Source organism: Choloepus didactylus, chromosome 2, assembly GCF_015220235.1.
Source record: "Choloepus didactylus isolate mChoDid1 chromosome 2, mChoDid1.pri, whole genome shotgun sequence".
Taxonomy (NCBI): Eukaryota; Metazoa; Chordata; class Mammalia; order Pilosa; family Megalonychidae; genus Choloepus; species Choloepus didactylus.
In genome coordinates, this window is record NC_051308.1 from 191977896 (window position 1) to 192000911 (window position 23016).

At 36.6% G+C, this 23016-nt stretch overlaps 1 protein-coding gene across 3 annotated transcripts in view; it reads left to right on the forward strand.

Annotated features, from left to right (window-relative positions):
• USP24 (ubiquitin specific peptidase 24) overlaps positions 1-23016 on the forward strand; it is a 153859-nt gene that overhangs the window by 108855 nt on the left and 21988 nt on the right. For all 3 annotated transcript variants that reach the window (XM_037827113.1, XM_037827114.1, XM_037827115.1), the window contains exons 40-56: positions 989-1180; positions 2123-2240; positions 4330-4474; positions 6624-6743; positions 7385-7510; positions 8146-8244; positions 9169-9251; positions 9645-9786; positions 10006-10125; positions 10525-10745; positions 11062-11186; positions 12296-12437; positions 12883-13033; positions 13997-14092; positions 14758-14861; positions 16322-16435; positions 20904-21000. In XM_037827113.1, coding sequence (XP_037683041.1) covers positions 989-1180; positions 2123-2240; positions 4330-4474; positions 6624-6743; positions 7385-7510; positions 8146-8244; positions 9169-9251; positions 9645-9786; positions 10006-10125; positions 10525-10745; positions 11062-11186; positions 12296-12437; positions 12883-13033; positions 13997-14092; positions 14758-14861; positions 16322-16435; positions 20904-21000 — 2195 coding nt within the window. The remainder of the gene's footprint in view (positions 1-988; positions 1181-2122; positions 2241-4329; positions 4475-6623; positions 6744-7384; positions 7511-8145; positions 8245-9168; positions 9252-9644; positions 9787-10005; positions 10126-10524; positions 10746-11061; positions 11187-12295; positions 12438-12882; positions 13034-13996; positions 14093-14757; positions 14862-16321; positions 16436-20903; positions 21001-23016) is intronic.

The following is a 23016-nucleotide window of genomic DNA, read 5'->3' on the forward strand; positions in this document are numbered from 1 at the left end:
TATACACATACAACTTTAGAATGAATGAACAAATTATTAATGTAGGCCTTCTATATTATTTAGTGATAAATGAGGAATCCAGCATCCCTTACTGGGGCTTGGGGGTTGGGGGCGGGACATAACTGCTCAGGTAATATGTTGTGAAACAACAATGGTTGCCATTTTTGGAATATTTGTTATATGCCATTGACTGTACTAGGCGCTTTATAAACAGCATGCTGCAGGGTAGGTGTTAGCCCCATTTGATAAGTGAAGAAACAAGGCCTCACCGCAGGTAAATAATAGAAAGCGTATCCGGTTCCGGTCCAGTTTGGGCGACCCTGAAGTATCTCTCTCCATCTCACCATACAGGGACCATGCTTGCTTGTCACTGTTGTGCAGGGGAAGTAGAGTATAACCACTCTTTTTCTCCTCCCAAGTCCTAACTTCCAGGATAGAATTTTGCTATAAATGCTTGTTCAGAGGGAAAAGTGAAATACTTAATGTGAAAGAGCAGAACAGATCGCAGAAGTTTGGTTCTTTGGTTTAGAAACCTGGGCCCTGACTGCTACACTACTGACCTTTTTCTCCTTTGCAGAACTCCATCCTCCCTTGACTTGGCTCTCCTCATACCTCTCTCTCCCTTCCTTCTCTAGAATGTTCTCTGGGACATCTGCTAATGCCTACCAAGCAGACACTTCTTAGGAACAAAGATTGTCTCTCTCTTATATCCCCAACATATAACACAGTGACCCACCAGAGGAGGCACTCAGTAAATGTTTGGTTTATGAGTGAAGGAATGACTGAGGGAAGGAATGAATATGCATGAGCCTTCATAGTCCCTGTGGGCAGCAGCGCTAGCCTGCTATTAATTAATGACAGTTCTTTGAGATGTATTAAGTGAAAGATCGGGACTTGACTTTGCTTGCTTTAATTTGGGATTTTGAGTCTGTGAAGGAGAATTCTTTGTAATTGTTTTTTGGTTTTTGTTTTTTTTCCCTCTTCTTAGCTTCAGAAATGGAGCAGTTAAGAATCAGCCCAGCTACCATGCTTGAAGATGAGATTACTTGGTTGGATAACTTTGAACCTAATCGCACAGCTGAATGTGAGACCAGTGAAGCGGATAACATCTTATTGGCAGGACACCTACGGCTCATTAAGACACTTCTTTCACTCTGTGGGGCAGAAAAGGAAATGCTTGGTAATTATTGCTTAGTCTTACCATGTGGCAGAATACCTCAGTTCTCAGTTATTGCCATAATGCCATGTGTAATTGGGGAAATTAAGTAGATGCTTAGTGTTCCATGGAAAATTGACCCTTCAGACAGTAGGAGATTGTCTGGAATGTTTGTGGCTAAACAAATTGAAAGTATATTTTTACCTGTATCATTAGAACTCAAAACATTTGATCATGTAACTTCATAATACCAAGTAATATTTATAATTCAAAGTAGATTTTTCTTTTTGCCATTATGTACTTTATAGTAAATAATCTGTTGTACCTCTTGTTCCTTTTGAGTGGCAATTCTCATCTGGGGAGGCAGCTCCCAACCACCATCCCCAGATGGAGGGGTACATATGAGACACTTCTGGGTACATATTAGCTTGTAAAAGCATATTCAGTATTATAAATTATATATAGAAAACAAATCAAAACATCACCTATTACTTTTATTAGACAAACTAAGCACTGCTACAGTGGGGATACATAGAAAAGAGTGATTCTCAACCAGGGAGAGAAAGTCACATCATATTTATCTAATGAAGTCAAGGTTTAAAAAGTTTTAAAAAAACATTTACCTGGACTCCCCTATTTCTAGAGTAGGGATTAAGTTCCACTCAAGCCATTCTGCCTTTTGGTGTTCTTGACACCTTGTGTTTCTAAAATGGAAGCTTGATTCCTTTCACTATATTTTAAGCTCATAAAGGAAGGTACCCTCACTTGTCAATCTTTGTATCCTCTCCCTTGATCACCGACCCTCTCAATCCCACAGAGCCTTGTCTTGTAGTAAGAGCTCAAAAAATAAGCATTAAGTTAAATTAAATGCCCTGTCATTGGGTGGCCTTGGGGAAGTTCAAGACAGGAACTTTGAATTAAAATATAAGTATTCTTCCTCAACATGAATATTATGCTCTATTCCAGGTTCATCACTCATTAAACCATTGTTAGATGACTTCCTTTTCCGAGCTTCTAGAATTATTTTAAATAGTCATTCTCCAGCTGGCAGTGCCGCCATCAGTCAACAGGACTTTCATCCAAAGTATGGAAAATGCACGTTGTGTTCAGTTTTGGTAAAAATTCTAATTTGAAACTTTAGTACAGAAAGGTTTCCTTAACTTGAGTTTGTCTTCCATCTTGTGTGTATATATCTTATCCACTATATAAAGAAATGTATGTAAAGGGCCTTAGCATAAAGCCTGTCTGGCACATAGTAGTTGCTGAGCAAACATGCTAATACCATTATAAGAATTACGTCCAAAGTAAAAATAAACAGGTTCTGAATAGTCTTGAGAAAAATATAGGTGCTTTAGTGCATGAACCTTGTTATTTGCTCAGTATTGATTGTGTCTTGAAAATTGAAAGTGCTGGCAAATTACCTAATAATTTTAGAATCAAATTTTATCTAGTTTTTATGGGTAGAAATCTCTTGGTAAAGTTGATTCTATTTAGGTGATATTTATACTCTTGTGGATGGGAGGAGGAGGTGGCTAAAGTTGCCATCTCATTTGTTCTGAATCTAACTTTGTTCTTTTCTCATGAAAACCTGAGTTATTTTAGTAATCCTAAAGGAACTAAAGATTTGGTATTTTTAAACAATGAAAAAAATTTCTATACAATTTCAGTGGTAATTGAAATGGGGATGGCATAATAAGAAATCTTTTATGGAATCTTAAGGAGGTATCTTATGTATAAATATTTCTCTCCCTTGAGATTCCCATATTTGTAAAATTAGAACTCTTGGCTGTGATCCCTATCCTCCATCCCCCACCCCAGGCTTGTTCTGGAAGATTTGGTTCTAGCTCCATGGGAGGCTTTTATTAAAGCAGTAGTTCTGTGTATGTACATACATACACACACACAAGTATATTTCAGTTCTCAGTGAACACAAAATAAATCTTCAGTAATTTTTATTGATATTTTTATTTATGAAACCTTCTCTTGATATTTCTTAAAAGCAATACTTCCATCAGCAAGAAGTGTTTTTTAAATCATGTATGGTGACTTGAATAGAAAAGGAAGTATTTTGTTTCATCCTTCCCCATTGTACTAGATGGGGTTCATTTATCACAATAATTCCCAACCTTTTTCCACCAAAATCCTGAAGCCAGAAAGGGATTTAAAATGCATAGTATAGCTCTTTTCAGAAGCAATGCTGTTCTTTATCATAATAACAAAATGGCAATCTTCATGTTCAGCCTGTGTGTATGGTACCTCCCTGCTTGCCTTTTACCTCTCCTTTGCAACCCAGAAATCCAGACTAGAAGCAAAGGGCAGTGCTAGCTCCATGGCCATTGTCCTCAGTGCCTGGTGCAGTCCTGATCACAATCCCTTCTTGAACACATTTCCTACACTCCATAACTATTTCACTTAAAGATTGATGTCCTCTTTTCTATGTATCCTTCCTAACCCATAATCCCCTCAGTAATGCAAGGTTAGCATAGGTTACAGTGAGAAATTACTGTCCATCTCCAAAATGATTTCTGCTAAAGGCAGGAAGTATAAAAAGCCTTTGGTTTCCTGCTGAATGCTTGCTAGTTATCTACTATGTCACTTTAAACAATTGATTTGACAAATTTTATATATATATATATATGTCCATTTTTTCAGCAAAATGAGAAGCTGATTACTGTCCTTGATGAATTTTTGATCAATAGGCACATATAAAATATTTATGAGTATCTACTCTGATTTGAATAGATTTCAGCCAAGTAAATACTTGAATTTGAATAATACCTACAAAAACCTTCTTTCTACCTACTTTAATTGAAAGATAGCTATTCCTATCTCATATTTTTTATAAAGTTCCCAGTTTTTTCCTTCTCCATTCCTGGTGATCCATTCCTTAAAGTATACTTTGGAGTCATAAACAAAAGAATTTTGCTGTTTTATCATCAGGCAAAGGAGATACTTAGCTCTCAACCGTATTCATTCCTCCTGTATCCATGACCTCTTCCTTTGTTGAGGAAGCACTTCCCAGTAGATTATTACATTTCTGAGTTCGGACTTGCCTTAACTATGCTTGAGATAGTTCATCTTTTATACTTTTCATTTCAAATAGTGATATAGTTTAATGAGCAATTTAAATTGATTCTTCATTGTTGAAACTAATTTGTATATTTTGTTTTCAGGTGTAGTACAGTGAATAGCCGACTGGCAGCCTATGAAGTCCTTGTAATGTTAGCTGATAGCTCACCTTCAAATCTTCAAATTATTACAAAAGAACTACTTTCGATGCATCATCAACCTGACCCTGCTCTTACCAAGGAGTTTGATGTAGGTTTTCTAAATCTTGATGCACTTAATTTTTTAGGATTATCACTTAAACATATAATTTTAAAACTATATTTGCATTCTCCTAACTACAATGAAAGTCAATATTATTCTTTTGCTTATTATGTTCATATGCTCAAGTCAACTATAAAGTTAAGTTCATTACCAAATGTTACCCTTTTAATAAAAAGGGAGAGACATGTTCAAATTGGTCAATAAGTATTCTTAGTAAAAAGTATCATCTAACCTATTTTTTTTTATGTAACGGTGCTTGGCACAGTGCCAGGCATTAGAGCTACAAAGTTATACAAACAGTACTTCTATCACAGTACAGTGCATGTTCAGTTAAATTCAGAAAAGATTTATTGAGATAACTGTTGGCTTTTGGCTCTCAAAAATGAGATGTGATTCCAGTCCTCAAGAAAGTCAGTGTTTAGTAGGAGAGACAGACCCATAAGCAGTGTGACAAGTTTTAAGACAGAGGTAAGTACTGAGTGCTCTGCTAGCACAGAGGGGCACTTCATCACCAGCTGGTGGTATCTTTGAAGGCTTCTTAGAGAACGTGGAACTTAAAATAGACCATCAAAGACAAGTGAGCCAGTTAAAGTTGGGAAAGTTGTCCCAGCAAAGATATGGATCCATGAACAGATAATGTATATTGGAATCTGCAAGAGGGAAGCAAGTTCCAGGTGCTACTGGATTACCAGATCAAGAGTGGGAGTCTTTGGGCACGCTTTTCAATCTGCCTTTGCATTCTGTTACATCACAGGAAGTCAGTCTTGTCCCTTTGATACCTGAGCTGAGTATTATGGAACAAATAGAAGGTAGTCAGTAAAGAAGTGGGGACAGTTGTCCTAGATAGAGAAAAGAGCACTTAAAAAGCCTTAGAAATGTGAGAGCACATAAATTGAGAAGCATTTTAGTATCAAAATGTTTACTTTATAATATGTATGCTATGTTTTAATTTTACAAGCATTTATTTAATAATCAGGTTAAAATGAAAAGTCTAATTTTTCATAAGTCAGAAATTATACCAGCATCATGAAGAAAAAATTATATAGAAATACTTGCTTTTATGAGCGCTGTTATGAGCCAGGTTTTCTCATTTTGTAGCATTCTTTTTTTTTTTTTAATCTATGCTTTGGATTGCAAAGAAATGTAAATGTAAATTAGATCTTAGAAATCATCTTGCTCTAAATGTATGTCTAATGTTAATGAAAAGTATGTAATATTTGGCAGTTCTTTGAGGTCCAGAATACCTACAGGTTTTTGTTGGTTGGTTGGTTTATGACTTGGATACAGATACTTGATTTATGCAGATAACATGATTCTGGTCATGGTATTAGAAACAAGATTCTGCTCTAATAGCATTTCAAGTGGGTCATTCCAATATTTGAAAAAGTGCCATGTTGAAACTATCTGATATACTTTTTCTGGATTGTTTCTACCCTGACAAGCACAATACTAGAATCCACAGTATTACAAAACATCTTTAAGTGAAATGCAAGGGTGTTTACCTGTTTATTTGTGTGCATATTAGAGGAATTTTAATAAAAGAATGTTGATTTCTCAAAAAGGAAGAGAATGAATATAAGCCTTCCTTGACCAACATCCATATGGTTCTGGATTCTTCATAGTAAACGCTTTCATAGAACCATATTCATTTTCTTCAGAGTACTTATCTCAGTTTATAAATGTATATTAATATAATTATTTGATTAATGCCTGTCTACAGTGCTAGATTGCAAATGCCTGAGATCAGGGACCATGTACATTTCTGTCCTCTTCTACGTTCCTGGCATAGTGCCTGGAACATAGAAGGCCCTCAAAAAATGTTTGCTGAATGATAAGCAAGTGACTGAATGCATGACTACATAAATGGATGAACAAATGCATACCTTCTCTGTGCCAGGTATTGTACTTCATGAACTAAAAATAATTGTTGAGAAAAAAAGCATTTGTAATTGTATTAGCATCTGCAGAAGTAATTCATGAATCATAGGTTTTATAGTATGACTTTCAAACACACTGGATATATAAATATGTGAGTATATCTTTCTTACCAGACATCCCATGTAGCTATAGTGGAAATGTGCTCATGGCAGAGATGCTAATTCTCTTTCTCTACTATTTCTACTACTCTCTTTTCTAGTACCTTCCCCCAGTAGATAGCAGGTCCAGTTCAGGGTTTGTGGGGCTGAGGAATGGTGGTGCCACTTGTTACATGAATGCAGTCTTCCAGCAACTATATATGCAGCCTGGTCTCCCTGAGGTGATTCCCTTCTTCTTTCCTGTTTGGTATGATAGTGGGTACATTACTTGAAAATGGTTCTGTATGTATATGTTGTTTCTCAGGTTTACTAACACTAGGCATTACTTGGGATTTTTTAGTAGCTTCTGAAATCTGTATAGTGTGTTGTTCATAGTCGCTCATTTGTATGAATCTGCCCATGTAAATGCTGCCTGTGTGACAGATGGACTTGAGCTAATGTGAACTTTGAACTCCAAAGTTATCCTCAAATTCCATTCCATAAAATTTACTAGCATTTTTGGTATTTTAGAAATACCAAAGGCTCTGTCACCAGCACTTTATAATAGTATAGTAATACCTTGTGATACAGCTATCAGTAGTTTTCACAGTTTTTCCTATGTATCATGTCATACTGATTTATTGTAGAAATCCTTGTATGACTAGTTCCAGTTTTGCATAATCAAATGGTGGCTCGAAGAAATAATTTGTTCATGATTACACCAGCTAGAAAGCGTTGCAGCTAAAGAGATGTAGAGTCATAGCTACATCCAAACATACATAGCATTGTAAGATGGCAATGTAGGTACTAACACTTAGATATGTCCATATTTTCTATGAAGCAGTTAAATATTTCTAACATAGTAAATTTCATTTCTTTGTAGTCATTACTCTCAGTGGATGATGACATGGACAATCCAGATGATAGTGTATTCTACCAAGTGCAGTCTCTCTTTGGACATTTGATGGAAAGCAAGTTGCAGTATTATGTCCCTGAGAACTTTTGGAAGGTATTTCATGCAGTAACTCTCTTCAGATTTAAAAATGTTATGTATTTGGAGTTTAGCTACATTCTCTCTAGTGATAATGGTTTCTGGTCTTTATTAACTCTAAACTAATCCCATTGCCAAGAACCTATAAAAGTACAGGCTATGCCATTCTTTCTGAAATCAGAGCTTGGTTTCAGATGATTAAAATGTTGAGAAGAATAGTCATTCATAATTTCTAAGGATCTTGTGATCTTAATTTTGAATGCTTCTCACAGTTCTTATTTTACCACTGAAATATTGTTTCAAAGCATTCCTTTTAACATGTGCCAATTTCACTAATGCCTTTGAATAAAGAATACTAGCATGGCTTTAGACTATTTCATATAATGGAGGATTACCTTATGTTTTCCCCCACAGGTTGGTCAGTTTCTAAGAGAAAAAATTGTTTGTTCTGTGGCCTTAGATCTCACCCTAAACCTACCTCTAGTTTCATAGATTTGTTATGATTACAAGGAACCAGGGAAATCTATAGATGGCTGAACACAAGCAAACCTCAATTAAGTAAAAGCTTTCACGTTGCTTAATTGCTCCTTTTTCACTGTATTTAGAAATTAATGTTTTTGTATTTAACAACGTACTTAATTCTTGTTACATAGATTTTCAAGATGTGGAACAAGGAACTTTATGTGAGAGAACAGCAGGATGCATATGAATTCTTTACTAGTCTCATTGATCAGATGGATGAATATCTCAAGGTAATGTTTCACTTTTCCTCTAATTCCCTCAAACTCTAGTTTTAGTATGAGAACAGTGTCTTGGGATTTGGGATAACTGTGAAATTAATAAATCAGGAATCAATAATCTTTAGCACCACAACTATAATCCATTTCTTCTGGATTTGGACATCAGAATATACATAGATCACTAGAATTATATGCTTCTTGGTTCATCTAACACTTGATGATCATGTAACTCTTAATCTATATCTACATAAACATATGTATCTACATACTCTTACTGTATATCCATTGAAGTAACCTGGCCTCGGAGGAGTAGAGCAGTCACTGATGAACTGTTGGCCCCATGCAGAGCAGCCTTGGAACTCAGGTTTCTCTATCAAAGGGGACAAAGTGTCCAGAGTAAAAAGTTGTTTTTGGTGATGTTTAAACCCAGTTTTCTACCTCTATCCAGTAGAACATGTGACTAACTTCCTAAATGGTATTGGCTTCTAAGATACAAACAGTCTACCATCACCACCACCATTTGCCTCTCCTATCAGTAGGCACAATTTTCTCATTTCTTTTTTTTTAATAACTTACAAACTTATAACATTCTACCTATTAAAAAAAGAAAAGATGTGGAGAGTTGCTACTAATTTGGTAATTGTGACATGGGGACAAGGATTCAGAATCATCGTGGAGAAGGCTCCATTTGTCATGAGCTGTGACTAACAGCAGTCTCTCCTCTGCCTTTTCTCATATTTGCATTACCCTAACAGTTTAGAGGTCTAATGATGGGTTAATTATCCTTCCATTAGTTTCCAGCTTAACTATCAGAATAATTCATTTTATGAAATGAAATTGAAATCTTTGTTTAACTTAGGTCTAAATAAAATTTTATATAAACAACCTATAAGTTCTAGGGGCATCAGGTAAAATCTTGCCTTTTTATTCCAACAGAAAATGGGGAGGGAGCAAATTTTTAAGAATACTTTTCAGGGCATCTATTCTGATCAGAAGATCTGTAAAGACTGTCCTCACAGGTTAGTGAAGCTGTCGCTGGCAAAAAAAAAAATGATGGTCATTATTTTAAATGATTCTTGTATGTTGTGAATTTTGCATCAGTTGAGAGACTTGCAGATATATTTCTTAATGGGTGTATAAATGCTTATTGAATTAAATTTCTTCAATTTCCAAGTTTTGTGGTCTTTAGGAAATAACTTGTTGAAATTCATAATTTTAAACAATTTTAAATTGTCAAAAATTGGTGTTTTTATTTGGTAGTGTACTTTTTTTTTGAAAGAATGAGGGGAAAGATAGGTGTAATTTCACCAATTATGAATGCAGCTCTGTGTTCAAACTCAGGTATTATAATAATTTTAAGATATATAAGTCACATCATTGATCAAGATTTTTCTCTTATTTTTCCTAATCAGATATGAGCGTGAGGAAGCTTTCATGGCTCTCAACCTAGGAGTTACTTCTTGTCAGAGTTTGGAAATTTCCTTGGATCAGTTTGTTAGAGGAGAAGTTCTAGAGGGAAGTAATGCATATTACTGTGAAAAGTGTAAAGAAAAGGTATTTTATTTAACCCTTTTTAAAAACAAGATTAATTTGTTATTCATGTAATTTTGTCTCTACGTTTTTTGTAAAATCAATATTACTCTCCTATTGCTTCTTCCATAGGTCATGTTTTCACATTGGTGGGAAGGGCCTTTAGAAATGTATGACCTTTGCATGAATTACTTTGCTGTTTTATTTTCTCCATGGAGATAATTGGTTTTTGCTTTTCTTTAGAGAATAACAGTGAAAAGGACCTGTATTAAGTCTTTACCTAGCATCTTGGTAATTCACCTAATGAGATTTGGATTTGACTGGGAGAGTGGACGCTCCATTAAATATGATGAACAAATAAGGGTAACTTTTTTTTCCCTGCTGAAATTTCTTCCAGCCATTACCTCACTTTCTGTTTCACTGTTTCCTTCCTATATTTTCACATTTCTCCTAAAACATGAAAGGCTTTGGCTCTCAGAAATATACAGCTCCTTGCCCTAAGCAGCTGTTGCTAGTAGAATAGGCAGATCTACAAACAAGTGCTAGCTGTGAAATAAAATGCTTTCCCTGCTGCTCAAACCAGAGGCTACTTATGATACTTTCCCAATCTGTCAGCCATTCTGAGATTTTGGACTTGAATTGGAGAAGTAGTCCTAGCTTAAATTAGGAAAAGGCATCCCCCTTATTTGTATCTGACTTAATTGGGTAGTGCTTGTTTATCTTACTAACCAATGTTAATGTGGTCTTTTTGCCTTTAAATAGTTTCCCTGGATGCTAAATATGGAACCTTACACAGTTTCGGGAATGGCTCGCCAAGATTCATCTTCTGAAGTTGGTGAAAATGGGCGAAGTATGGATCAGGGAGGTGGAGGATCCCCACGCAAAAAAGTTGCCCTCACAGAAAACTATGAACTTGTCGGTGTCATTGTACACAGCGGGCAGGCACACGCAGGTCACTACTACTCCTTCATTAAGGATAGGCGGTAAGGGTTTCTTGAGGCAGCACTCCCTCCCAGCCCTATCAGCAGTCTTTCCTTGGCTCTCCCTACCCTTCTCTATCATCCCCACTTATCAGTATGGTGCAAAGAAGCTCTTGCATTGCTCTTTGATCTTCACTTTGAATTTTTAAAGCTAGGTGTGACTGTTTTTCTCCTTCAAATAACTGTTGCTACATTTTTCTTAGATAATTTCCAAATGGTAATCACGTACTTTATTTGTAAACAGTACATAGAGATAAATCCTATAGAGGTGGAAATGTTTGTTTTTTCACCTTTAATTTGTCTTGTCTTTGGATTCTAGGGGATGTGGAAAAGGAAAGTGGTATAAATTTAATGACACAGTTATAGAAGAATTTGACCTAAATGATGAGACCTTGGAGTATGAATGCTTTGGAGGAGAATACAGACCAAAAGTTTATGATCAAAGTAAGTATTTACAAACAGGTACTTGCCGTTAGCTTTATTTTTGTATTTCATGGTTTTCTATCAAATTGGAAGCAGAAATTTTTACATAAATGTACAATAGATATTATTCTATAGTACTATGCTCTAGCTGTAGAACCAAGAGTTATCTTTGACACCCAGAGTGAAAATATTCAAGCTGCTTACAAATATTTTTTAAAATAATTCCTTACAGCATGAGGGGAGGGGAGAGTAAAGAAAGTCAAGAAGAAGAAATAAATATCAAAGAGAAAATAATGAACAAAGAATTTCCAACTTAAAAAGAGTTTCGGAAGAAGTAGTTGTCCACTAAAATTTTCAAATTTCCTTTTCACCTATTCGGGGGTATGGTTAATTAGAGGAGACATTTCTAGCCTCTGTGTTCTTTAAAATCATATTTACTTGTAATTTGACAAAGCAATCTTTTTCTTCATAATCCCTATCCCCAGAAAAAAAAAAAAAGTATAAAGAAAAGTGTTACAAACCCCAATCAGAATTTGCTGTTTGTGGGGGAAAAAAAACATTTCACAGAGACCTTAGCAGTGTGAAACCATCTGAAGTATGGTATTTCTTGTCTGATTTTGAAATTTTTAAGCAGCATTTCTAAGTTTCTACCTGTATTACACCCATTATATTAGGTCTTGTTATCACTTTATGGTAGTGATGCATCTAATAGTAATAACCTTTAATGGTTGAATGTAGTAGTTGTAAAATTTGCCTAAAAATTTTTGGCTGGCGATGCAGAAATGGTTAAGTGAAGCCAATTATAATCCCATCCATTGCCACAGAACATATTTTTAAATGTTGCTGGCTTTTTGCTTAAACTTATACTTGCCTAGTAGTATGTACCTTCTTTCTGTTAAGTTGTTACCATGTAACCCTCAAGCGAGTGATCTGCTGTAGTCCGAGAACTGAAGCGTCCTGACTTCCATTCTAAGCAGTACTCTAAAAAGATGCACATTTTACTTAAACTTTGCACTTCATAAATTTAGTAAGTGGTTGCTTACTGGATTTATGGACCCTTCATTTTAGATTATGAAGACAAGAAAAACTTCCTTATTTACAGACTTCTTTCTTAATGTCTTATTATAAAGCAAACCCATATACTGATGTACGCCGAAGATACTGGAATGCCTATATGCTCTTCTATCAAAGGATTTCTGATCAAAATTCCCCAGTATTACCAAAGAAAAGTCGAGTCAGCGTTGTACGACAGGAAGCTGAGGATCTCTCTCTGTAAGTTTCTCTTCCTGTATAATTTGCTGTGTGATTTCATTAGGTGATATTTTAATCCTTGAGAATGTACTGTTATAGATTTAAAGATAATCAGCTAGGGAGAAATTCTAAAAAGAAAGTAAATCCCTCCATCCTTTTCCTTTCTTCTTACTGCTACCTAGTCATTATTTCTTTGGCAAGAAATTATATTATATTTAGAAATGTGCATTAATTATTTCATTCTAGAATTGAGATTTTAAAATATCTGAATACTCTTTATGTCCAAAGGATAGGACTCTGACAACACTATCAGAAAGTTTGTTTGTGTCTTTTGTTGAATGGTTCTTTTGTCCATGAATTTGCATTTTAATGTATTGGATCAAGAAAGCTTACAATTTATTTTTACGTTTTATGCCTTGTTCATGAGTTTATACTACATACACAGTTTTCTGATTCTGTATCTTAGGTCAGCTCCATCTTCACCAGAAATTTCACCTCAGTCATCTCCTCGGCCCCATAGGCCTAATAATGACCGACTCTCTATTCTAACCAAGCTGGTTAAAAAAGGAGAGAAAAAGGGGCTATTTGTGGAAAAAATGCCTGTTCGCATATACCAGGTAACAACTGTGTAAAAATTCTGAGGGAATTCATCTCATAGGTCCAGAGGTACTTGGTCTTCTTGTGGATTTAGTTGTACCCCTAGTGCCCCATGATCTCACACACCTTGTCTCATAACTCTTTTATACTGGTTCCAGAGATAGCTGTAGGGTTAGTGCCACACAAAGTATTAAGAACACAAATATGAGTGCACACTCTAGGTTGGTCAGCACTATCCCTGATCTGCTGTGTGATTGTGGGATATCACAAATGAGGAAGGTGGTACCGTAAGGAAACAGACATGCTGAAATTAGCATTTCATCTTAAGTAAGAAACAAGCTAAGGCTCAGAACCTGTGGGTTAAACTAATATGATAATAATAACCATTCTTTTATTTCACCTACTCTGTATTACATACGTTAAACAAATCCTTAATTCTTAAAACCCTCTTGTGGAGTAGCAGGTTTTCTGCCCATTTTTCAGATGGAAAAACTGAGGCTCAAAAATGGAGAAATGGCCTGCCAATGTCACAGAGTCAGGATTAAAATTCAGAACTGTTGACTACCCAGTCCAGGCTTTGGCTTCATACACTAAGGAGCAAAAGCTAAGTAGCCAAAACATGGAGTCTTTCATTAAGAGAGAAAGAATTAAGCCATCTGATAAAAGTAGAGCATGAAGTTGGTTGTACTTAAGAAAGCTATTTGTCCTTTCTCACCCAAAATATCCAATTAGAAATCACTTTCCTGCAAGCAGAGGTTTTCCCAAATTTCCAAAAAGGATTTGGTTTAGGGAATTATAAAGTCACCTTTTTGCAGCTTCTGTGTTTGAAAGCAAGATTTTCCTCCCTCCTTTTTTTAAAAATTCAAAGCAAGAGGAAGGGGATTTATAAACCATAAAAAAACATTTTTGCCTCCTGCTTGAAATGTCCTCCAAATATTAAATATTTTGTCCTGTTTCTGAAAAATAATTACTTTCTTTCGTAGATGGTAAGAGATGAAAACCTCAAGTTTATGAAGAACAGAGATGTATACAGTAGCGACTATTTCAGTTTTGTTTTGTCTTTAGCTTCGTTGAATGCTGTAAGTAGCCAATTGGGTCATTTCTAAAGAAATAAGAAAGAGTTACAGTTAAATATCTTTTAACTTAAACTTCATCCTCATCCTCACTCTCAATTGTTAGAATTCAAATTAGATACAAAAAAAATTTTCCTGTAAATGTGTCACTTATTTGGTGATATTAAAATATCAGCAGTGTTCACAGTATCTAATGTAGATTGTGAGTGGGTGCAGTTTCCACCTCCTGGCTTTTTTTAAGTGCCCTTGTTTAGAATTTATAAAAAAAAGTTCATGGAGTATCCATGTGGTGATGTCAATAGAGAGTGGACTTTGTAGGGATTAATTTCCTAATTTGTAATCAGATATTACCAGACTTCCAAGTACTTCTTTTTTCTTGAGTACCATGATTCTTGTTAAGTTACCAATAAGAAAAATCTTTCCTAGTCTGTTGATAGCTTATGTAATATTCTGTGGTCTAATAGCTCTTTTGAGAGAACCTCATACAAGAAATGAAGAGGATGTCATTTTGTAACATCTTTTTACACTCAAAAGGAACATTTTCTATAATAAATTGGCTATGTATTTCTTATTGATATTTAACTTTATTGTATGTATCATTCAATATTGCACATTAATAACAAAGTGTAATAATCTATAAAACTCTATCATTCCCCCCACCCCTTTCCTAGACTAAATTAAAGCATCCATATTATCCTTGCATGGCCAAGGTCAGCTTACAACTTGCCATTCAATTCCTTTTTCAAACTTATCTACGGACAAAGAAAAAACTCAGGTGAGAAGTGATATGTTTTTAATAGTGTGTTTTTATGAAAGGCATTGATTAATTCAATTAATTCAACTTTTCAAAACATTTTGAAGGCACTATTTAATATACTCAGATGATTAAGACATGATCCCTCTCTTTAAGAAAGTTCTAACCTAATAGGAAAGATAGGTCAGACAAACAAAAAGGAAATAACTGTAGTACAATGCGTAAGTGCTGTGGGTCTTTTGGAAGTGGGCAAAACCATATCCAGGTATGGGAATTCAGGTAGGTGTTAAGAGGATTTTGAAAGGCAAAATATAGACAACACAGACAGATCATTCTAGTCAGGGGGGGCAGTTGTGAGTAACAGACAAGACTGGCCTAAGGAACCAATGTACTAGTTCGGTTTTACTAGTACATATAAGGGACTCATTTGAGGTGACACCTCATTGTTGGGTTTGGATGAGATCGTTAAGTGTCTTGAGTACCAGAGTAAGGAGTTTCAGCTTTGTTCAGTAGGAGCTTATGGAAGGGAGGCATTCTGTTCAGAGTAGTGCCTTAGAAACTCTGGACTCTGATTACGTCTTGTTCATCATTAGTTTTTATCCTCAGCACCTAGTAGATTTCTGGCTGAATAGTTGTTTTATGAATAAATGAGCAAAGAATGAAGAGTGGATGAGCAGTGATTTGTAGGACAAGCCTGGAGTATGGAGAGACTCAGGGTGAGGAGACCAGTAGTTCCCATTCTGACTCACTAGCATAGTGAGCTTTTCCAGGGGTGGAGAGGCTTGGAGGAATATTTTCTAGTCAGGATACTCTTGAGGAGAAAATGAATATGGTGGCAACTCCATTTTTATGTGGAATAATCAAAGATATATTAAGTGATATCAGCATTATTTGATTGAGAAAGAATAATGTGTTCCTTTTTTTAATGTCTGGCACAGATAATGGGATTAAGTGAGGAAATTCATTAATTTGTGAAATTTGCTCAAGCTGTCTACACATCGCACCCTATTTTGTTTATGTTTAATTTTTGGGGGGCTGAGGAACTGGTGCCAGGTCATGGCTAGTATATATTTTTATTCCATAAAGTAGGATATCATGGAATAAAACAGTCATTTCAATAAGGTATAAAAATGTTAATGTAGTAAGCTGTCCTAAGTGGTAGTTTTATGAACATTAATTAATTAGCAAAACAAAATCCTACTGGTCAGTCCTTTTTTTCAGATAGAAGTTGTTTGAGGAAGTACAGAAGATAAGAGTTTGAAGTCTGAGGCATAAGATACTTCACATGTTTTTTTGGGGGGAATGTCATACTACAAGTAACCAAAAAATACAAAAAGTACTCACTTCTAGGGTACATTGAGCCATGTTAGTCAGCAGTCATTGAATATTTAACTTATTTCTCCTCCAAAAAAAAGAGTGGTACTCCATAGGGTTATTTGCTGGGACACACCCTTAACACTGCTGTCTTTGCTTTTTTAAAGGGTTGACACTGAAGAATGGATCGCCACTATTGAAGCATTACTTTCAAAAAGTTTTGATGCCTGTCAGTGGCTAGTTGAATATTTTATTAGTTCTGAAGGACGAGAATTGATAAAGTAAGTGTCGAGATCTTTTTGTTAAAAGAAATTTATGTCGCATCTAGTGATTTCAAGCTAAGGTTCCTTGTAACCCTTTTTATTTTGATTTGAAATGATTTTTCTGAAACTGTCTTCATTGAAGCAGTGGGGCAGTGATTCAGCTCACTCCAAAATCATGCATTCCAAATCATCTCTGTTGGACTCAAGTGAGACAAGTGTTTATCAAATGCAAGGAGAACTTGTGAGGCAGATAGCCAAGTGCTCACTGGCAAGCATGTCTTAAATCCCTGCTGTGGCTCAGGGGATTCAGAAATGCAGGTTCCTTCCCTTAGGGACTCATAGGCAGGTGGCAAGTTAGAGAAGTAAACAATCCTCGTTTACTACATGGTCCACAATATTGTCTTACTATGTTTGGATTCTGGCTAAGAAATTATTTTTTAAAAAATCTACTGATAGTGTAGTTACCTATGATAGTATATTTACCTATAATATTTTTTTAATTGCCTTTTCTGGTAAAAACTCAAGATCACTAGAGTGTTCAGCACTTCACTCTCAATCACCTTTACGCAGTCAGCTTCTCTTAAGGTTCTTGAAGAGTTCAGTATTCATGTAGAGGACCCAGTGAGTATCTTGATTTCTCAGTGTCCTGACTCCTTACCCCAGGGTCTCTTCCTTCAGTTTGCCTCAGCTACACTCTCCCAGTGTCACTCCCTTGACCTTTTCCTCACCCATCCTTCCAGCCCACTGGCTCTTACCAATACCTCAGCACTTTTGTCCTTCTTTCCCTCCATCATACTAACCACATAAAATTCCAGCCCCAGAGGAATTCCCCCTTCTTCCTTGTACTTGCTCAAATGAACTTGGCTAAGGAAAGGCATACAACTGAGCAGAATTCTGTAACTGTAATTCAATCACCAATTTGCAGTGCTACCTGACAATCTAGACAGCCCCCTGTCACATATTCCACAAACCTACCAGAGTCTGCTCCCATCTTCTCCTTTCCTCCTGTTATAACGGAGGAAGTATCCTCCCTCCTGTCAAAATTAATCTCTCCACAAGTGCAAACCTGCTCAAGGAAGCTGATACTTTAATTATCGGCTCTCCTTCCTGCATCTTCACCTTCTGGAATTCTCTACTGGGTCACTTCCATCAGCTTATAAATATGCTCTGGTAAGTCTCAACTGAAACACACAACAGAGAATCCAGAATTGCAAGTCCCTTACCACAGGGACATCGTAGTCTGGTGGCAAGTTAGAGATCTAACTGAAACTCTCTTGATTCCATATCCCCTTCACCTCTAAGTCTGAGCTCCAGACATTTATTCATTTGCCTACTTGAGATCTCCACCTCTTCTTCCTGCAGGGTATCTCCACACAGCACCCGAAGTGTTCTTTTTGAAACAAATCAGTTCACCTTACTTCTTGGCTGAAAAATTCTTCAGTGTATTCCCATCACATGCAAAATAAAATCCAAAATCTTTATCATAGACCACAAAGCCTTAATTGATCTGGCCTTTGTCTGCCTTTCCAGATTTACCTTGTTTAATTTTCCTCCTCACTTTTGCTTCAGCCACAGTGACTTGTTGGTTCCTTGACATGCTAAGCTTTTTTTTAGCTACTAAAGACCTTTGCACCTGTTGTTCCCTCTATCTGGAGTATTCTCCCCTCCAATTTTTGCATAGGAAGCACCTTCTCATCCTTCAGGTGTCAGCTTAAGTGACACTTGCTTAGAGAGGCTTTTTTCCAATTACCCAATCTGAAGTGTTTGTCTACTCTCAATTGTTTTGCCTGTCTTCCCCACCAAACTTCAGCTTGAGAGCAGAGGCCAAGTCTTTTTGAGTCCCTACTTTACACAAAGAGTCTGGCAAATAATAAGCACTCACATATTTATACATGCATATAGTTCATAAGGAGAGAGAAAATAAACACTTTGAAGTGTTACATGTCCATCACTTTAGAGTTAGCATTAAAGATAACCTTTTACTCCATTTTTTCCAGTTAATTGCAAATGTCTTTCCGATAGAAGGACTCTTGTGTGTCCTGCTAGGCATTAGAATTTCAGAGTCATCTTCCATTTGGATGGAACATGGAAGATATTTAGTCTACTCTCTTATATCCAAGCAGGCTTGCTTTTAAATATATTCAGAGAAACTGTAATTTCCTTTGGTAGTGTGCTTTGGTTTCTTAGTATTCCTGATTGTCAAGAATCGCAGTGAATTACTAATCCATAGTCTTCCTGAGGGAATATATTATATTCTGCCACTATCAATTTCTATAATTTCATGTTTGAAAAATTACTATTCTCTAATTGCTTATTTCTTTGGAACCTTTAAGATAACTTTTGTTAGCATTGTTACAACTAAAAATATAAATAAATATATACTGTACTGATTTTTAGTATCACTGAACGTGAAGAGGGCATTGTCTTTTAGATCAGCCCCTCAGTGTGGTCCTTGTTTTGAGATGTAATTGTAAAAAATTAATTTAGTAGTAAATATTGCTTGCAAGTTGATCTAAAGAAATTTAAACTACTTAAAGCATAAAAGATACTTTACATCTTTTTAAAAGCTCTTCATTGTGTAAATTTTCAAACATACACAAAAGTAGACCGAATAGGAACTCTTTCACATACCCATTCCCCAGCTCAGCTCCAGTTGTCAACATTTTACCAATCTTGTTTTATCTGCCCAACCCTACACACATGCACGCATCCACACCCACCTGCTTTTTTTTTTTTCCTCTGAAGTATTTGAAAGCAAATTTCAGGTGACAATAATTTCACTATAAATTTTTTAGCTTGTGTCTCTATTAGGTAAAGTTTAAAAATGTGGATATATAAGCACCTTACCATTATCACACCAAACAAAATTAATAATAATTCTCTCACATCTTATACCCAGTCCATGTTCACATTTCCTCAGAGTTCTCAAAAATGTCATTTTACCATTGAGTTTGTACAAATTGGGATCAAAACAAGGTCCACATGTTGCATTTGACTTATATGTCTCTTAAGACTCTTTCGTCTATTTTTATACCCCCTTCCTCACTGCCCCCTTTTTTTGTCATGCCATTTTTTGTAGGGGAAGGCTGGTCATTTGTCCTCTAGAACTCCCCATGTTCTGGATTTGTTTGCATTGTCATGGTACCACCTAATGTGATGTGATAGGATGAATGTGGCACCCCTTCTTTCCAAACTTGAATCTGATCAAGCCTCTAGACCTAAATATTAGGAGATTATTTGCTGTCTTTTAAATTTTTTATAGTTCCACTTATAATCTTAGTGGATTTTGAGCAGAGCCTTGTCTCTCTGGTTCAAACTAGGTACCTATAAGTAGCATCAACAGTTACATGGAATGAGCATAAGTAGAGCACCTCGAAAGGGTCCACTTTCATCTTCCTCTTGGGAGAGAGCAAGCAGAGTTGTCAGCATATTTGTGAGAGGGGAGGAAGGGAGGCAGATGATCTCCCCAAACACGCAGAGACAAGATCGGCTTTCACCGCTATCACCTAAAGGAAGTGTCTCAAGACAGCTTTGACTTTAGTCATCAAAATTAGGTTACATTTAAATCTTTAATATGGAGTAGTGAGAATTTTCTGTTAAGAAACAGCAAAGATAGATAGGTAATATTGGTTGTCACATCGAAGTGAGTGTATAAAGCAGAGAGAGAAGAAAACTGGCTTTGGAGCAAACATGCAGGTTATCTAGTTGTTCTCAGGTGATAACCGTCATACAGCCCCAAAGAGCAATGTATCTGCCCAGCCATGCCCTCCATCACCTCTGAGATCACCTCATCTACCAACTGGGAAGGTTAATGGAACCTACCTCATTGGCTCTGTTAAAGACTGGATTAAACAGTGCATCTGCTGTGCTTAATATAGTGCCTGAGTGTAACACTAAAAAATAACACTAGTAAATGTTAACTACTATAATAACAATGATTATGATAATGATAATAATAGGACAAGAAAGGAAGGAGGCAAGGACCTCTTCAGCCTCAAATGCTTCTAGAAGGTCGTCATAAGAGGTTAAGGGTAGAGGTGAGGGAGGAGAGGAGAAGTTAAAAGGCTAGAAATATAGGTGAATAGGGAGATCTGGAGATGTTATCTGGTTTCCAAACCTTAGCTAGTATCTTCTATGAAATTGAAGAGGTGCCAAGAAGAGCTACTCCTGCATTTATGAATTTGTAAAATTTTGGGTTCTTTGCCTTTGAATCTCTTTAAATTCAAATTTACATTTAAACAGATACTCTTTCAAGAAGAGAGGGAGAAGGGAAAAAATCCACTTTTCAATGTTCCAGGGTCCTGGTTTACTGTTTGGCCTTCTTCCTTCCTCACCGTGGCCCACAAGTGTGCTAAGCTCTCAGGAAACTTGAGCTCTGATCTTAAAGTAATTTTGTTTCTTGGATGTTAGGTGGGACCTGTGTTGGAAGGTCGGAGTAAATAGAAAGCTGGCTTGCATTTTGACTCCGTATTTCTCTTTATTTTAGGATTTTCTTGTTGGAGTGCAGTGTGAGAGAAGTACGAGTTGCCGTGGCCACCATTCTGGAGAAAACCCTAGACAGTGCCTTGTTTTATCAGGATAAGGTCAGTCTCATTTTTAAAATCTGATGTATGCATTCTGTTTTTTACCCAGTGTTTTAAATTGCACATAATAAGAGAGCCTAGGATTGGTGTCTGATAATTTTGCCATATAAACCTTCTGCAAACTGACTATCTGATAAATGTCAGGATGGCAGGCTTTCTCTCCCCTCCTCTCATATCCCAGAAATCAGGGTAGGAAAGGAATTTTGGTCTGCTTTGGGATTTTTTCTCTAGAACACCCCCTTTTCAAAGTCCTCTCTCAGGAGTTTGTTTCAAATCTCTCTGAATTGAAGATGGGCTGAGTCTAGAGACTCTAGTCTAGACCAGCAGACATTTTGAGCTGCCCCTGGCTTTGTCTCTTTCCTCACCTTATAAGCTCTTTACCTGATCTAAACCTGCAATTGGCAATCAAACTAGATAGTGGTGTTCATCCAGGGGCACTGGCCAAAACAGTTCTTTCATGGGTCTCCACTACTCCGTAATCTGTATTTCTGTTCCTCTGAATTTCTTCTTCTCCCTAACCCTATTTTCTGCAACATACTGTCTGGTTCACAGTTCTACATACACACATGCTAAAACAAACCATGGTATTTATTGCCATCCTCACTCCCCAAAGATATAAAGTCTTAGGGAAATAAAAAAAACATTCATTTTAAGTCTGATATTTAGTATGTTATTAAGTCCTAGCAAATACAGCTTTCACTTCCCAAAGTTTGCTGTTTCAAACAGCTGGCACTACATGGAAAACTTTGAAAAATGTTACTTTCAGAACCAATTGGCTCCTTCGGTGGCTGGAGGCAGTGTGTCACAGTGAACTAAATACAATGCTAGGAATTGCTGCTTTGAATTCAGATATTGACTTTGCTGTGCAACCTTGAGCAAATCCTCTAAAGAGGACATTAATCAGGATACAGCATCCGGTACCCGAGCACTTAGTTCCTTCAGCAATGCATGATGCGGGGTGCGCTGTGAGAGCAGACAAACTCAGGAGCTTTGCACAGTCCAGAATGAACAAGGAAATCAAGTATGCCCATAAGGAAGGACCTACAAGAAGGTTTCTCAATTCCGGGATTCATGAGGAAGTTGAGGTTTACTCTTCAGGCAGTGATTTTCAATCAGTTTTAACAGCAGAAACCATTTCTCAAACCAAACCTTACCTGGATGTAGAATATATATAAGATAGGTATGGGGAGTTGCTGTAGTTCATGTCAGGGTGGGGTTTCCAGCCCTACCTTCAGTGGTCCCTGAGGGCAGTAGTGCGAACAGCATTCTTCCAACATGCCCCTATGAAAGTATTTCTAAGATGTTTTGAGAATATTCAACATGAGGACCGTGTCATCCTCCTTCTTCCTCCCATGTACCGTGCAAACAAAGGATAAAGGCAGAATTAGTGCAGTTTCTCTAAGGACAGGGTCAGGCCACAGTATATTGCCCCACCAGCCTTTAAAGGCAGGACTGCAAGTGGTAGAAAGGAAAGGAAGGAAGCAGAGGGCATATGCATGGAATCCATTTGCCTCAGTAAATGCTATTTGATATCCAGCTGATACATTTTATGTCTTTTTTTTCCCTCCATAATGCAATTGGTGTCTCTTGCCACCCACTTTAGAATTGTAAAGTACTTTGAAAATGAAGTCCTATATAAATGCTAAATCTTACTGTATTTATGATGGGTGTGACAGGATGAATGGGAATATTTCAAAAGTCTACTAATAGCGTCTTCAGAGGAAATGAACCAATAGGAGTAGTAAGCTTGGTCTTAATTTTCAGATCACAGATGAATTTATAGGGACTTGTCCAAAAACACAGTTGGGGTGGGAGGGAAAGAAGAAGCAATGTGATAACCAAAATGGTTTCTAAACAGATAAAATGTTTTTCAAAGCTTTCCATGAGGCGTCAGCGGGCTTTCAAGTAAGTTCACAGTTGAGTTGATATTACCGTTGTCATTCTGTCAGGCTGTTGCTCTCCATTTGCTCCATTGGCTTGATTTCTAGCTCCTATGCCTGTGTCTGTGTTTTTTAT